Source organism: Elgaria multicarinata, chromosome 10 (genome assembly GCF_023053635.1).
Source record: "Elgaria multicarinata webbii isolate HBS135686 ecotype San Diego chromosome 10, rElgMul1.1.pri, whole genome shotgun sequence".
In the NCBI taxonomy this organism is placed as follows: Eukaryota; Metazoa; Chordata; class Lepidosauria; order Squamata; family Anguidae; genus Elgaria; species Elgaria multicarinata.
This window is the reverse complement of record NC_086180.1, coordinates 7,640,203-7,658,429: the sequence shown is the minus strand read 5'-3', so window position 1 is coordinate 7,658,429 and position 18,227 is coordinate 7,640,203. Positions and strand designations below refer to the sequence as shown.

At 46.9% G+C, this 18,227-nt stretch overlaps 1 protein-coding gene across 2 annotated transcripts in view; it reads right to left on the bottom strand.

Annotated features, from left to right (window-relative positions):
- SMOX (spermine oxidase) overlaps positions 1-18,227 on the bottom strand; it is an 80,418-nt gene that overhangs the window by 10,310 nt on the left and 51,881 nt on the right. For both annotated transcript variants that reach the window (XM_063136140.1, XM_063136142.1), the window contains exons 2-3: positions 16,397-16,631; positions 3,612-3,838 (exon numbers count right to left, since the gene is read on the bottom strand). In XM_063136140.1, coding sequence (XP_062992210.1) covers positions 3,612-3,838; positions 16,397-16,604 — 435 coding nt within the window. In that variant the 5' untranslated portion in view covers positions 16,605-16,631. The remainder of the gene's footprint in view (positions 1-3,611; positions 3,839-16,396; positions 16,632-18,227) is intronic.

Here is an 18,227-nt window from a genome sequence, read left to right as displayed (position 1 = left end):
ACGTGCAAAAAAGGGGTTAGCCACCCGGAGCAGAGCCGGAGCGACGAATCCGTCCACCTCGGGTCGCCTCGTTCTTTTTTTCCCGCCTCCCTCTCCACCACCACCCGATGGTTGAGCTCCTAGTGGGGTGGGGGGTGGGTGGGACCGACTTGGAACGTCACAGGGACCAGAAGGGAAGTAAGAGCCTAGCTCAGCATTGGCGGCCTTCAGCAAAGGAATTTCCCCTTTGGGGGGAAAAAGAAAATAGGAGAATAAAAATGACCTACCTGTCATAAGACCAGGGTGGGGTGGGGATATATACCTGTTGAGAGCCGGCAGAGCACAGTGGCTAAGAGACTGAATGAGGCAGCCACGGTCCCGATCTCACCTCCGCCACCCACTCCAAGCCTCAACCTTCTATACGGAGATGCCAACACTACTGAACTACCTTGAACATTCGAAGGCACTAGCTATAAAACGCGGTATTGCCGCAACCCTGCCTCCAGCCTTCCCCAGCCTCCGGATGCGTTGGACTGCAACTCCCATCATTCCCATTGCTGGCTGAGAAAGATGGGAGTTGTAGTCCAAGACGTTTGCTCTCGGAGAGGCCCACCAAGTGCCCTCAATAGTTTTCAGCAGGAGTCTGCCCTCCCTTCCGCCCCCAACACCGATTTAAAGGGGTCAAAACCACAGCCAGCCAATACACCTCAACACTGCCGCAAACCTTTCCTTCAGCCTGATGCCACCCAGTCTTCGTAAGCCACTTGCCGGCCGGAAGCAGATCCCGCACACAAGACAAGCAAAACCACGTGCATCTCCAGGCTGAATCAGCCAATGCCAATTTTTTTACTGCCCTTTTGTGTTGGCTTTGTGCCAAGTGGACCCCCACCCACCCACCCAAAAAAGAAGCCAATGAATGGTTTTAAAACTTCAAACACTTGTCTGAAACAGCAGCTGAAGAGTCCCAAGGGATGGGGAGGCGTCTTAAACCAGCTGTGTGACCCTAATTCCCAGCATTTTAATTGGCGCTAGGAATGTTCTAAGAGGATCTAACTTAATACATCTCCGAAGCACTCCCCATACCATATCCTTACCCAAGTCGGTGGCGGGGGAAATTGGCGGGGGAAATTCGATGCTCTAAAATCTCATAAGAGGCAGAGTTACTTGAGAGAGAAAGCAGCATCAAGCTTAGAGGGAGTTACTACTTGAGTAAGTAACTGCCCCTTATGCCTGGAACGCTCTTCCAGAACATTTGAGAACCACAAGTTCAATCGCAGCTTTTAAAGCTCAACTAAAAACTTTTCTTTTTCCTAAAGCTTTTAAAACTTGATGTTGTGCAGACTTTATACTGTTCGTTTTACCCTACCCTGTGCCTGCTTACCCTACCCTGTGCCTGTTGGCATTCTCTTCCCCTCCTTATTGTTTTACTATGATTTTATTAGATTGTAAGCCTATGCGGCAGGGTCTTGCTATTTACTGTTTTACTCTGTACAGCACCATGTACATTGATGGTGCTATATAAATAAATTATAATAATAATAATAATAAGTAAGCACGCGTAGGGCCGGGCTGCACATCAGTAGATGTAAATAAGAAACCAGTAGGCGGCCTTTTTCAACCTGGTGATGTTTCATGACAGCAATAATCCCAAGCGGGTCGTGTAGGACTGCCTGAACCATCTGGAAAGCTCACCAAAGAACCTTGATACATGGTCTGAGCAATAAGGGCCCCCTGCTTCTGCTGCTGAACCCCCCCCCCCATCCCCAGCGATGGACTGACCTCCCCTCACATTCTCCTCTAGCTTGGCCCTACCCAGAACTCACCAACCTCAACCTCTCCCCCTTCAAGCTGGCAGGAGCTGGGTCTGACAGTGGCTGCGTTCGGACAACACAATAACCAACGGTGGTTTAAGTAGTCAACCATGAGTTGAACAGTCAACTGTTGGTTATTGTGTCATCTGTCGGGCAAAAACCACCCCACAGTTGACTATTTTCCCAAAATAATAATAATAATAATAATAATAATAATAATAATATATTATTATTTATTACATTTTTACACCACCCCATAGCCGAAGCTCATAGACTCATAGCAGAGTTGGAAGGTGCCTACAAGGCCATCGAGTCCAACCCCCTGCTCATTGCAGGAATCCACCCTAAAGCATCCCTGACAGATGCTTGTCCAGCTGCCTCTTGAACGCCTCTAGGGTGGGAGGGAGCCCACAACCTCCCTAGGTAATTGGTTCTGTCTGGGCGGTTTACATAAAATAACCAACGGGGGGGAGGGGAATCGCTCTGCGGAGTTGACTAGTCGCACAACCATTGGTTAGCGTGTTGTCTGTTGGGCGCAGCGGACTATTTCGCCCCATTGAGTTGACTATTTCGGCAGGCCGCAGAGTCCTCCGGGCAAGAGCAACCAAAGCAGCGACCAACAGAACTTGCAATGGCTGATGGGATACCAGCAGGAGGACTGGGGTGGAGAGGGGGCGGGGGATGTGTCAATCAAGCACACAGTTGGCCAACAGCCAACTCAACGCTGGCCTTAATCCACACCACGGTTGATTATAACCATGCCGTGTGGGGAGTACTCCCTTGGTAATCAACCCCGGACTTGACTATTAACCCAACATTGACTATCGTGCTGTCCGAACGCAGCCAGTCAGTGGCCATCGGAGAATGAACAACGTCGTTGAAATAGGAAGGCCAAAGAAACGAGACGCTACCCTCTTTAGGAAGTTGCAACCACATCAGGAGTGAATGAATGATAGAGGAGAGGCCATAGCCAGTGGAGGTTGGTGGCTCCGACATCAGTGGGACGCCGAATCCACTCTGGGTTTCAGGCAGAACTTTAAAGGACCTCGCCAAGGTGCTTTCAAAGCACCTCGGGGAGCTCTTTTAGAATTTTGACTGGTTCTGACTGAAACCCGGAGCAGTTGCACTGCCCTGCTGACTTTGGAGCCACCAGCCTCCACTGTCCATGGCCCAGTGGCAAATCCGGTGTTTTGCACGCAGATGGTCTCAGGCTTAATGCCCAGGGATCTCCAATAAGAGGGCTGGGAAAGACCTTGACCTGCAGCAGGACGTGGGAAGCAGACGTCAGTCACAGTAAGCATTTCCAGGGCAGTGTCCTAGGCTCAGTTTAAAACCCATTTCAATGGCACGAGCCGTTTGTGGTTTCTCTTCAAGTCTTGATGCCACCTGGCGCCCTTCAGATGCCTTTGGACTACAGCTCCCATCAGCCCCAGGCCAGCAGAGTCAGCGTGGTGTAGTGGCTAGAGTGTCGGACTGGGAGTCGGGAGATCCGGGTTCCAGTCCCCACTCGGCCACGGAAACCCACTGGGTGACTTTGGGCCAGTCACAGACTCTCAGCCCAGCCTACCTCACAGGGTTGTTGTGGTGAGGAGAATATGGAGAGGAGGAGGAGGACTACGTCCGCCGCCTTAGGTTCCTTGCAGGAAAAAAGGTGGGATATAAATGCAATAATAAATAAATAATTAAAACTAAATGCTCGGAGATTACAGGAGTTGTAGTCCAAAGCATCCGGAGCGCCCCGGGTTGCCTGCTTCCGCTTTCTGCATACAATCCGGCCGGTGCCTCTACCCAGGCAAACCTTTCGCGCCGCTAAATACCAACCTCGTTGTATAAATCACTGAATTCTTCAACCACATCTTTCGGGATCCTTTGACCACTGTTGGTGAGGTGGTAAGCCACCCCATTCTTGGAGTACAGGCTGATGCGGCCCACACTCCTCTCGTCGTCCGTCGTCGCTTCAAGTAAGCCATTATCTTCTGCTAGATGATAGACTGGGTTTCCATTGGAACCGTGGATCCACGTAGCTCCCAGTTCAAAAGTGGCGTTTTCTGCAAGGGGAGAGGAGACAGCCTCAAGTCGGAACGTGGGAAGAAAAAGACAAAAACATGGCCAGTCCAAAGCAAAGGAGAATAGGCAGGAATGGAACAAGGAAGAGACGGTGTTTGCAAAACACCTGTACACACACACACACACACACACACACACGAAGCTGATTGGTGGGAGATCCAGGACAAATAAAAGTACTTCTTCAAATAGACAATACTGAGCCTCGTGTGGCGCAGAGCAGTAAAGCAGCAGTTTCTACAGCTGAAACTCTCCCCACGGCCTGAGTTCGATCCCAGCGGAAGCTGGTTCTCAGGCAGCCGGCTCAGGTCGACTCAGCCTTCCATCCTCCCGAGGTCAGTAAAGTGAGTACCCAGTTAGCTGGGGGAAAGGTAATAGCGTCCGGGGAAGGCAACGGCAAACCACCCCGCTATAAGGCCTGCCAAGAAAACGTCAGCGAAAGCTGGCGTCCCTCCAAGAGTCAGTAATGACTCAGTGCTTGCACGAGAGGTTCCTTTCCTTTCCTTCACATAGACAACAGCGCTAACACTGTTATCTTTCAGGCGCCAGGTCAAGTCTTTTCTCTTCTCCCAAGCATTTAATAGCATTTAACAACGCTAAGTTTGTCTTTTAATGGACCCCAGCACTGTTGTTTTTAAATGGAAACTGTTATTGTTATTATTATTATTATTATTATTATTATTATTATTATTATTTATTTATATAGCACCATCAATGTACATGGTGCTGTACAGAGTTGTTTTTATACTGTGGTTTTTATGTTTTTGATGGTTTTAAATTTTGTACATTTTTTAATGTTTACTGTTTTTAACTTTTGTAAACCACCCAGAGCGCTTCGGCTGTGGGGTGGTATATAAATGTAATAAATAAATAAATGAAATTCACATAGCGCATAGTGAAATTATGGGACTCACTGCCACAAGATGTAGCGATGGCCACCAATTTGGGTGGCTTTAAAAGGGGGTTGGATAAATTCCTGGAGGAGAAGGCTATCCATGGCTACTAGCCCTGATGGTCGTGTGCTATCTCCAGTATTCGAGGCGGTAAGCCTGTGTGCCCCAGTTGCTGGGGAACATGGGCGGGAGGGTGCTGTTGCGCCATGTCCTGCCTTGATCATCCCTGGCCGACGGCTGGTTGGCCACTGTGTGAACAGAGCGCTGGACTAGATGGACCCTTGGTCTGATCCAGCATCAGGGCTCTTCTTACGTTATGTTCTTACACACATCCAAAAATTCTGCTCTTGTTTTCTTAACTAGTTTTTCCCCCCCACCACAATTACTGCTGCTGTTTAAACTCAGGGGGTTGTAAAAGACAGTGTGCAGTGATGTACAGAGTGGGCAGCATTTGTTAAATGGGGAGGTAAGCACATGGTGAATGCAGATCTACCCTCCTTGACACCCTCGGGGCACTAACGCTTCTGGCTGTGTTGTGTGCACAGAGGTACGGGACAGCCAGCAAACCAAGGCCAGCAAATCTCCTCCCTGACTTTGCAAGGAGGAGGAACATCTGCCCCGTCACAAGGAACCTTCGCTTGCAAAGAAGCTCTGCAGCAAGGTCAGCACGACCGGGTTAACGATAATGGGTATCAACTATTTCAGATCACCCACGGACAGAACCCTGTTGGATCCTGGAATGGATCCTGGATATGTTTCCAGGGATTTACTAATTGCTGAGGAGCTGGAGGAATCAGAAGACTCAGCAGAAAACTTAAAGGTCAACGTTGCACCTGGACATTGATGTCATGATTGAATAATTGGTGACTTGATTGTTTCAATTAAGGGATTGCAAGCAGTTGCATCATTGTACAGTTAGCCTATAAAAAGGATTGTATTCCCATGTACATGTATAACTCAGAAATTATCACTCTATGAGAGCTGTATTGACTGACCGTATGTAAGTATTTGTATTTGTGAATGCCATAACTAAATTATATTTTTATATGCCAGTAAAGGTTTCTTTAAACCTACTGAAAGTCTCAGTCTTAATCTGTGTCTGTGCTGATTTGCTGGAAACCGCTGCAAAACTCTGTTATAAGGTTATTGGCCAGAAGCCCAGTCTGGCAATAACTAAAATAAGGTTGTAAATATTAGACCAACATATTCCAATAAACCCAACCGTCTGTGTTTCGTTCAACGTGCAGCAGCAGCTGGGCAGAACACAGAGAGGGTCAGGCGAACCTGTAAATAGAGGTTCCTTCGAAACTCAATTAAGCTATCTTCCTCAAAACAGATTTACTTATTTATTTATTACATTTTTATACTGCCCATCAACCGAAGCTCTCTGGGCAGTGCACAATTAAAAACCATACAGTAAAAACAAGACCTGGAGCAGACTGTAGTTCAGATCACGAACTTCTTATTGCACAATTTAGAATCAAACTAAAGAGAATAGGGAAGACCCACAGATCAGTTAGATATGAGCTCACTAATATTCCTAATGAATATGCAGTGGAAGTGAAGAACAGATTTAAGGGACTAGATTTAGTAGATAGGGTCCCGGAAGAACTATGGACAGAAGTTCGCAACATTGTACAAGAGATGGCAACAAAAAATGTCCCAAAGAAAAAGAAAACTAGATGGCTGTCTGCTGAGACACTGGAAGTAACCCAAGAAAGAAGGAAAGCAAAAGGCAACAGTGATAGGGGGAGATATGCCCAATTAAATGCAAAATTCCAGAGGTTAGCCAGAAGAGATAAGGAATTATTTTTAAACAAGCAATGTGCGGAAGTGGAAGAAGACAATAGAATAGGAAGGACAAGAGACCTCTTCCAGAAAATTAGAAACATTGGAGGTAAATTCCAGGCAAAAATGGGAATGATCAAAAACAAAGATGGCAAGGACCTAACAGAAACAGAAGAGATCAAGAAAAGGTGGCAAGAATATATGGACGATCTGTATAGGAAGGATAATAATATCGGGGATAGCTCAGACGGTGTGGTCAGTGAGTTAGAGCCAGACATCCTGAAGAGTGAGGTTGAATGGGCCTTAAGAAGCATTGCTAATGACAAGGCAGCAGGAGACGACGGTATCCCAGCTGAACTGTTTAAAATACTGCAAGATGATGCTGTCAAGGTGATGCATGCCATATGCCAGCAAATTTGGAAAACACAAGAATGGCCATCAGACTGGAAAAAATAAACTTATATCCCCATACCAAAAAAGGGAAACACTAAAGAATGTTCAAACTATCGGACAGTGGCACTTATTTCACATGCCAGCAAGGTAATGCTCAAGATCCTGAAAGGTAGACTCCAGCAATTCATGGAGCGAGAATTGCCAGATGTACAAGCTGGGTTTAGAAAAGGCAGAGGAACTAGAGACCAAATTGCCAATATCTGATGGATAATGGAGAAAGCCAGGGAGTTCCAGAAAAACATCTATTTCTGTTTTATTGACTATTCTAAAGCCTTTGACTGTGTGGATCATAACAAACTGTGGCAAGTTCTTGGTGGTATGGGGATACCAAGTCATCTTGTCTGCCTCCTGAGGAATCTGTATAACGAACAAGTAGCAACGGTAAGAACAGACCACAGAACAACGGACTGGTTTAAAATTGGGAAAGGAGTACAGCAGGGTTGTATACTCTCACCTTACCTATTCAACTTGTATGCAGAACACATCATGCGACGTGCTGGGCTTGACGAATCCAAGGCTGGAGTTAAAATCGCAGGAAGAAACATTAACAATCTCAGATATGCAGATGACACCACTTTGATGGCTGAAAGCGAGGAGGAGCTGAGGAGCCTTATGACAAAGGTGAAAGAAGAAAGTGCAAAAGCCGGGTTGCAGTTAAACCTCAAAAAAACCAGGATTATGGCAACCATCTTGATTGATAACTGGCAAATAGAGGGAGAAAACGTGGAGGCAGTGACAGACTTTGTATTTCTGGGCGCAAAGATTACTACAGACTCTGACTGCAGCCAGGAAATCAGAAGACGTTTACTTCTTGGGAGGAGAGCAATGACAAATCTTGATAAAATAGTTAAGAGCAGACACCACACTGACAACAAAGGTCCGCATAGTTAAAGCAATGGTATTCCCCGTAGTAACCTATGGCTGCAAGAGCTGGACCATAAGGAAAGCTGAGCGAAGGAAGATAGATGCTTTTGAACTGTGGTGTTGGAGGAAAATTCTGAGAGTGCCTTGGACTGCAAGAAGATCAAACAGGTCCATACTCCAGGAAATAAAGCCAGACTGCTCACTTGAGGGAATGGTATTAAAGGCAAAACTGAAGGACTTTGGCCACATAATGAGAAGACAGGATACCCTGGAGAAGAGGCTGATGCTAGGGAAAGTGGAAGGCAAAAGGAAGAGGGGCTGACCAAGGGCAAGACGGATGGATGAGATTCTGGAGGTGACAGACTTGACTTTGGGGAAGCTGGGGGTGGCGACAGCCGACAGAAAGCTCTGGCGTGGGCTGGTCCATGAAGTCACGAAGACTCGGAAACGACTGAACGAATAAACAACAAACATTAAAGGCCAGGGAAAGCCTGTGTAAAAAGGTATGTCAGGAGGTGTTTAAAAGATATTATGAGTTCCACCTCCCGAACCGCACGAGGGAGGGTCCTCCAGAGGGTGGGTGCCGCCACAGAGAAGGCCCTGCCACCGAGGTTCTTCATGGTGGCATTCTGTTCGTCTCGGAATGGCCAGCAGGGCCTCCTCTGAGGATGGAGTTCTGGGCTCCACAATTCAAGAAGGATGCAGACAAGCTGGAGCATGTTCAGAGGAGGGCAACCAGGATGATCAGGGGTCTGGAAACAAAGCCTTATGAAGAGAGACTGAAAGAACTGGGCCTGTTTAGCCTGGAGAAGAGAAGATTGAGGGGAGACATGAGAGCACTCTTCAAATACTTAAAAGGTTGTCACACAGAGGAGGGCCAGGATCTCTTCTCGATCCTCCCAGAGTGCAGGACACGGAATAACGGGCTCAAGTTAAAGGAAGCCAGATTCCAGCTGGACATCAGGAAAAACTTCCTGACTGTTAGAGCAGTACGACAATGGAACCAGTTACCTAGGGAGGTGGTGGGCTCTCCCACACTAGAGGCATTCAAGAGGCAGCTGGACTACCATCTGTCAGGGATGCTTTAGGGTGGATTCCTGCATTGAGCAGGGGGTTGGACTCAATGGCCTTGTAGGCCCCTTCCAACTCTGCTAGTCTATGATTCTATGATCGTAATTGTCGTCTGGGTGTATATAAGGATGAGCCTGGCGTGAGCATCCAGCATCAAAGTGCGAAGTTAATCACATATAATGCAGACGCTCCACAGTGACTGAAAGGCCCCCTCGGAAGTGTGCTGGGGGAATAACTCTGTGTCCATCTCAGCTCCCGCTGAAAGCGAAGCTAACTGCAGCAGCCATGCGGTGCGGGCTACGATTACCTGTTCCTAGTGTGCATTTGCTGCTGGGAAAAGGTACTAATTTCCCTGGGAATATGTCAAAAGAGGGAGGAGCAGGAGGAGGAGGTGGAGGAAAAACTTACAATTTTAAAAACAAATCAAATAACCACTGGGTTCAGAACATTAAAAAAACAGTGTGTTTTTGGAGGCGAAATCAATAAACTGTTCATTATAAAACGGCCCTGTTGTCTTTTTTTTTCTTTTGTTCTCATGTAAAGGGTTAATTTAACCCGAAGAATATTTTTCCCCTGTCCATTCATGCATGGTGAGAATAGGGTTAATGACCTCCATTTGTGGGGTGGGGGCAGGTATGGTTCACACTGCTGGAACACTGTTGTTCTTTTCCCAATGGGACTGGTGCAGGAGAAGACCTTGATGCATACGTTAATTCACATGTGGGTGGGGGATTCCACCCTTGGGCTCTGCAAGAAGGCTGAATACTGCACGAAACCTACCAACGCCTGCACTTCTGCGTGACCAAAGGATACAGAGAGCCCTGCCTGTACAAAAGACTGAGGGGAGACACGTGAGCAGTGTTCAGGTACATAAAAGGGCACCACAGCGAAGATTATTATTATTATTATTATTATTTATTTATATAGCACCATCAATGTACATGGTGCTGTACAGATAACACAATAAATAGCAGGACCCTGCCACGTAGGCTTACAATCTAATAATTTGTAGTAAACAATAAAGAGGGAAGGAGAATGCGAACAGGCACAGGGAAGTGTAAACAGGCACCGGGTAGGGTGAAGCTAAACAGTATAGAGTCAGAACAAACTCAAGTACTAGTAGCCATTAGTATACTTATCAATGGTCAAGAACTATTTTCTACGGCCACAAAAACTAGGACCTAGAATAATGGGTGTAAGTTACAGCTACCTAGATTCAGATTAAATATAAGGGGAAACTTCCTGACGGTGAGATCTGTATAACAGTCTACCTACAGAGGTTGTGGGTTCTCCATCTCTGGAGAATTTTAAGAAGAGACTGGACAGCCACCTCTCATGGATGGTTTAATAGGTTTAACTATCCAGATTCAAAGGGTTAAGGAAAAAGACAATTTTAACAAGATTTTATCACATCAATACAATTCAACCACTGTATTAAACAATTAAAGTGCACTGGCATCTACTGTATACATCTGATTGCATTAATGTTATACAAGAATACCAAAAAAGAAATTAAAAAAACAGGTCAAACGTGTTTCGACACCGGGGTGTCTTCTTCTCACAGAGCTCCTGTAAAATGTACTTGTACGGGCTGACTTAATAGAAAAGCCCTGAATTGGGCAGCCAATGTCACTCCTGTCTATCCAATAGAGCAAGCCTCACTCTATCTGCTGCTGACTGCGTAACTATCTTAGAGCAGCTGGTTTTCATGCACACTGCAGAGGGTTAGACTAGATGGTCTTTATGATCCCTTCCAACTCCACAATTATAGGGGGGAATTCCTAAGGCACTGCTCAAGCAAGGATTTGCACAATGTCAGCAAGAGGAATATGGATGTTTCTTTCTTCAAGACTCCAATCCCATTTGTGGATAAAGCCTCCTCTCTCTCTCTCTCTCTCTCTCACACACACACACACACACACACATGAAAGACCACAACCAGGAAACATTCCACAGGTGCGCTGATCGACGTGATGGCCCCCTAAGGGCTTGGAATATTGAGTATTTCCCTCCTGTCTGGCAGCACTCACAGCCAGGGGGGCTATTTTTGACACCGCGTATCAGCAATCTATGACCCACTTCCCATCCCAACACCAGTGCCAAGAGTTTAGCAGCGTCTGCGATTCTCCACTGAAAAGCCGGACGCTGGACTTGCCAGGCATCCTTCCTCGTCCGCTTCCCTCCCGAAAGCCCGTCAGAGGTCCAGGCTTTAATTTACTGCCGTTTGTTTATCGACTGCGTTGGGAGTGCGTGATGTCGGGGCTGGGCTAAAAAAAGGAGGGTGAGGGGGGTGGCTAGAGCCCACCCCGGCTCATGAAACAATGCACAGCCAAAAAGAAGAGGAAGGTAAGCTCGTTGCCACGAGGAAGGGCTACAGGGTGCGGAAAAGGACGTCATTTGCAGCACAGTCAAGGACACGTTCAGCACCATCCAGGGCAACCTTTAAAAAGAATGGGGCCAGGATGATCATGCATTTGAAAGGTTACTGTGGAGTCATAGATTCATAGAATCATAGAATAGTAGAGTTGGAAAAGGCCTCTAAGGCCATTGAGTCCAAACCAGTGCTCAATGCAGGAATCCACCCTAAAGCACTCCTGACAGATGCTTGTCCAGCTGCCTCTTGAAGGCCTCTAGGGTGGGAGAGCCCACAACCTCCCTAGGTCACTGGTTCCATTGTGTTACCGCTCTAACAATCAGGAAGTTTTTCCTAATGTCCAGATGGAATCTGGCTTCCTTTAACTTGAGCCCATTATTCTGTGTCCTGCACTCTGGGAGGATCGAGAAGAGATCCTGGCCCTCCTCTGTGTGACAACCTTGTAAGTATTTGAAGAGTGCTCTCATGTCTCCCCTCCATCTTCTCTTCTCCAGGCTAAACATGCCCAGTTCTTTCAGTCTCTCTTCATAGGGCTTTTTTTCCAGACCCCTGAGCATCCTGGTTGCCCTCCTCTGAACACGCTCCAGCTTGTCTGCGTCCTAACTGGCACTCTACAACTGTGGGACACTACAGCTTCAGCTTTTCATTGGTGGTACTCTGAAAAGCCTTAAGCCACCAGTTTCTTAGGGACTGAGCTGACAGAAGGCATACCTTAAGCTAAGCAGGATTGGCTCTATAAACTGCCTGGGTCGGGAACTACACGAAAGCTTTTCTGATCTCTTTGGAGGGACGGCGGGCTGTACGTGCGATGGATGATTAGATGAAAGAACCCGGACCAAAGCATCTCAGGGTGGTGTTCCGTTTGCACTCACTTCAACGGGGAGTGTGCAAGAGAATCTCCCAGGGCATGGTGCCCGATGCCCATTTGTGTAAGGACGGGAACGCCGTAGGGATTTGCCAGTGCGAGATGGCTGAATTCCGTGCAAGAATTGGGGGACAATTGCAGAGCGCACAGAGACCTTTGCTATACAGACCCCTCCTCACTGCATGCCTGTTCCATTTTCTGAAAAGAGCCTCCTGATTTTAAGGGGACCCTCCAGCACAGTGTGCAATGTGGCAGGAGCGGGCTGCACCTGAGAGCGCACACACACACACACACACAGCAACTCCAAAATGGAATTCAGCCCTCAGTCTGAAAGAGATTCTGCACCACTTGACTTAGAGACAAACGGAATTACCGTGGCATACGCATACACGAAACTAACACATGTGACTCAGTGCCACTAGCTTAGAAGAATTTTTAAAGGATTTGACAAATTCACGGAGAACAGATCTACAGCTGTATTAGCCTGCTGTTGTAGTAGGGAAAATTGGGTGGGCGAGAACCACAGTGTCTTTTGGCATCACAAAGGCCTCCTTCAGATGGGGGGGGGGGAATGGTGTTCCCTTACCGTGGCTCTGCTTCCTGCTTCCCTTCCGCTTCTGCAACGAGCTGTAATTCCACGAGGAAAAGCGCAGGAAGAGAGCAGCAACCACGTGGCTTGTACAGCCTCAATGCAGTTGAATGGTACAGCGCCTTCTAGTGGGCATTTTGTAGCGCAACTTTGCCTGCATAAGAGTCGGGTTTCCTGAGGTTTTATTTTTAGCGCTAAAACGGGGAAATGGAGGAGATTCACAGAAGGCTGATGGCGGCGCCAGAATGAACCGCGAACACCCGTGAATGGCCAGTAACGAGCGTGCTATAAAATGCTCATTTAAAGAAGTTCAAAGACGAACAGATTTCTTGCAGCATAAAGCATGGTGCCATGTCCTCAGTTGGCCGATAAATCAATATACATGGATAGAGAGGTCAGAAGCCTGTACCGTCTAAGCCAGCCCTTACTCAACCCGAGACCCTCCAGGCGTGTTGGACTACAGCCCCCATCATTCCCACCTGGCATGGCCATTAGCTGGGGATGGTGGGAGTTGTAGGTGAACACACCTCTGGTTGGGTGAAGGCTAGCATAAATAATACAGCCATGGAATGGAAGAGGTACAGTCAGTTCTGTGCAAAGGTTACGAGGCTTATGGACTTCTGGCCCCACTGTTTGCATCTTACATGCCCGTGGTGTGCACACATGCGTGAGCACACACACACACACACACTCCCCTGGGCTACAGATTTCCCTGCCAACAGAGGAGAAGACTTCATGCATCTGATGAAGTGGGCTTTAGTCCATGGAAACAATTGCCACTATAAATCTGTGAGTGCTTGAAGAGGTCACAAGACTTCTTTGTTTTTGCTGCACCGGTCAGACCCACACAGCTCCTTCTCTGGAATCTCAGCTATTTATAGGAACACGAGCGGGTTATTTCTAATGCGAATGAGCATTCTGGCCAACTGCAGTTTCAGCCTCCTGGAAGCCAGGGCTTCAGGCGTGAAAAGCAAAGGCCTGTGGGAAAATAAACAAGACACTGCTCCCCCCACACACACACTCCACCTCCCTGCTTGAGAGGAGAACTGTAATGACCTTTGCACACTGAGAAGTGTGAAGGAAAACATTCATCCATATAAATGAAAAAAAGGTAAATGGTAGTTTATGGGATCCTGGTCAGGGTGGTAGAACTGGCTTAAAAGACAGCAACCAGGATGATCAGGGGTCTGGAAACAAAGCCCTATGAAGAGAGACTGAAAGAACTGGGCATGTTTAGCCTAGAGAACAGAAGATTGAGGGGAGACATGATAGCACTCTTCAAATACTTAAAAGGTTGTCACACAGAGAAGGGCCAGGATCTCTTCTCGATCCTCCCACAGTGCAGGACGCGGAATAACGGGCTGAAGTTACAAGAAGTCCAATTCCAGCTGGACATCAGGAAAAACGTCCTGACTGTTAGAGCAGTACGACAATGGAACCAGTTATCTAGGGAGGTGGTGGGCTCTCCCACACTAGAGGCCTTCAAGAGGCAGCTGGACAAGCATCTGTCAGGGATGCTTTAGGGTGGATTCCTGCATTGAGCAGGGGGTTGGACTGGATGGCCTTGTAGGACCCTTCCAACTCTGCTATTCTATGATTCTATTAATGAAACTAACTGAAGTCATTTTTTTTTCTTCAAAAAATACGTTTTCTTAATCCTTTAAAAAAAAAAAAAAGATTAGACTAATTCACCGAGGATAGATCCATCCATGGTTATTAGCCACAACAAATGGGACTTAAACAATAGAGTGGAGGTCTTCTGTTGCAGAAGGACCTGGCTCCACAGCTCAGTGGAAGAGCATCTGCTTTGCACACAAGAGGTCCCAGGTTCAATTCCGGGCAGCAACTCCAGGGAAGGCTGGAAAAACACCTGCCTGCAAACCTGGAGAACCCCTGCTGCCAGTCAGTGTCGACAACACTGGGGTCTGGCTCCGTATAAGGCAGCTTCCTATCTTCACTATAACAGTCAGCCAGCCACACCCTTCTCCACAGTACTCCATTCCATTCTTCTTCCCAAACAGTTTCCCTTTCCCGTCTGGGCCCCACTCCAACAATCGGCTAGCATTCTGTGGTCAGCAAACACAATCAATCCTCATTGGGGGGGGGTGTTTTTGGGGGGTGATAATTCTCCCTCCGAGGCATCTTTTTCCAAAGATGTTTGTACTTCTGCAAACCTCAGGAGTTCCCTGAGCCTGCTGATCCCTCCCTCCTGGGCCTGGATAACACTGTTTTGGCTATATAACCAGCGGCACGCACCTCCGAACATCAGAAATAAAGGGAATACTGATAGGTTACGTGGAGCCCCGAATAAAGATGTGAAGGCTGGAAAAAACCCGGAAAAATTCGGGGGGGGGGAACCGGGGGGGTTTCGTTTTTTTCCGAAGCCTTTTTTTGGATTTTTTTCCGAAAAATTGAAAAAAAATGAAGAAAAAACGGATTACGGAATGTTTTATTTTAGCATGATGAATAAAATGTCTAAGACAAGATGTTCAGGTATTTACTTCTCCAAATGATTTCTAAAAACTGTACAGCATCAGATTATTACAATTTCTGTGCACCAAGTCCGAGGTTGCAAACTGAGACTACAACTCTCAAATGCAAGAGGAAGATGCATATCTGCCTCTAGGGGGCAGCACTGCCACTGAAGCAGGGACTGAAACTAAGTAGTCATAGCTATAGGTCAGAAAATGAGTCTGATTAAATTTCATGCATATTCATTGAATCTTTGTCCCCCTTTTCTCAGTTCTTTTTATGGTAATGGAGGATTTATGTCTTGACACTGGAGGACTAGCGGAGACATAAATAATTTTCTTTGTTACTAATGTTGGTGGTTTCTTCTGCTGTTGTTTCTTAAAATATATATATATATTGTTATTTGCCTGCGCCTCTTAAACTGGCAGAACCAAAGTGGTTCCTTACAGTTCAGATGTTCCTAACAGTTCAGGAGCTTGTAGCTCCATTTGTTACCAAAAAAAGTAAATTAAATTTGTAATGATTGTTTGAATACACTACTTTTAATATACCAAATGTAATAATTTTACGCCAAACCAACTTAGACATAATTACATTTTATGTTCCTAAAGTCACGAAGTGACTTTCAATCTGTAAAAAGTGCTAATATCGCATTATTTCAATTTTTCCAAAAATTTCCGTTTTCCCCCCAGAAAAAAAAACAGGGGAAAAAGTGGGTGTTTTTCTTTTCATGGCTTCAAAATTTCCGGAAATTTTACATCTCCAGCCCTGAGGAATATTAGATGCTTTGGGGACAAACAGCAAGGAAGACCATCACTTTAACGGCTGCTGAGCTTCCTCTGGGCATCTGTCAGACCACTGTGAGTGCGAAAAGAAGGAAAACCCGTAGGGGAGTAAAAAATACGCCAAAGGTAAGGGCGGAACCAAGGAATCTTCTATGATAATATTAGTAGTAAAAGGTTTATTAAAGTGCCAGGCACCTGGCACTTTAATAAACCTTTAACTACTAATATTATTGTAGAAGATTCCTTGGTTCCGCCCTGGCACTAGTCCACTGTGAGAAGCAAACCGTTGGAGGAAGTAGACCCATGGCTCCATCCGGCAAGGCCGTTTCCTTACCCCTCATGCAAAGCCTGCCCAAGCAGAAGCCACCTTTGCAGGCCGTTCCCTTACCAAGCTTCACGCTTTGTACTCGGCCTCCGATCCGGTCAGACGCTTCGAGGACAGTCACATCCGTGAAACCGTTTTCCAGGAGAGTTTTCGTCGCAGAGAGACCCGCGAGACCAGCGCCGATAACTACTATTCGCGGCTGTCGTTTTCTCCGTAGGCCACTACTAAGAGGGTCATCAGTGCTCTCTGCAGGTATTTCACTACTTTGCATGCCGTCCAAGCTCTCTTTCTAAGGAACCTGCCAAGGAAAGACACGCAAACGGGGTCACCGCATTAGGCTGGCAATTCTCTGTCCTCTTCCCCCTCCTCTGTGTGTGCTCTATCACCTTGAGACCCTTTTCAATCCTTTGGTCCAGCACAGCAATCAATTCTGGAGAAACGTCGGAAGCTCAAGGACTGGCAGATCCGAAAACGAGAGCCAAGCGGCGTTAAGTGGGACACACTGAAAGGGCCTGCAAGAGCAGCTTGGAATATAAATGTTTCTCAACCCGGAGAATAAAAGGTTTGGAAGCGACAGAGGCCTCCACCCGGTCATCAGAGATGTCATTTTCAGAAAATGCACAGAATTTTTAACTTCGTGCTTCTTTTTATAGGCCTGTGGACCCTACAGGAGTGGCAATTTTGTGGTCAAGGGAAAATACTCCTGACACCACGCCGTGAAAACGTGCTGAGCGGAGGAATGATGCAAGCCCGGCTTCTGCCTCTCTGGCAACCACAAAACACACGTTTCGGGGCCTGAAGATATGGGACTTGGCCGCTAGGCCTGGTGTTAAAAGCAAAGCACGCCGTATGAAACCAGAGGGACTCTACACACACAAGGCATTTGGGGTGCACACCGATCAGGGATGAGGTGGAGGCAGCAGCTGGAGGGGAGCCCGCATGAACCGTGCCAGGGAAGGGCTGTGGGTAGAGTAGGGTGGAGGGCACAAAGAGGCACACCACAGCCAGGAAGAGCTCTTGGGCTTGGGGATCTGGCCTTTGATCACCCATCCTATCCGGGAAGCCCAGCTGCCAGCTGGAGAGGACTGCGGAGGACTAAGAAGAGGACAGCTAGAAAGCTGCTAACGCAGCCTTCCCCAACCAGAAACACTGCAGATGAGCTGGGCTACAGCTGGGCGAAGATTATGGGGTTGATAGTCCAAGACAACTGCAGGGCTCCAGGCTGGGAAAGGCTGTGTTATCAGGTGGAAAGCCACAAGATGGATCAGAAGTGTGAAAAAAGTGTTATCTTAAACCAAAACCAAACCTGAAAGCAAAATAAGTTTAGGGAAACTGATTAAAAACAATATATCCAATTTAGGTATAACTATGCTAATTACAATAAAATCATATTGTTAGTAGAAAATATTTTTAATCTTAAAACAAATACGTACATTTAAAATGTAAACAGAATGGTCCACATACAACAGACATCAAACAAAACTCCCAAACGCGTTTCAACCATAAAAGGTCTTCCTCAGCGGGGAGAAAATGAGGTGTGGATTTTTAAAACATATTATACAAATGTTTAAAACAACTTTTTGTGCCCCAGATATAGGGAGTTTCTATAAGACCCAAAGTTGGCTTCAAGAATGTGACAAAAAAGATGGGGGACTAGGCATTCCCTCCCATCTTCAAGAGGCTTGGCTCCCAAGTTATACCTGGTTGCACAACTAATATCTCAAGTTTATGTAGACAGGTATATGCAGGATAAACTTCTGCAGATGAGCTGGGCTACAGCTGGGCGAGGATTATGGGGTTGATAGTCCAAGACAACTGCAGGGCTCCAGGCTGGGAAAGGCTGTGTTATCAGGTGGAAAGTCACAAGATGGATCAGACCAAAGGCCCACCCAGT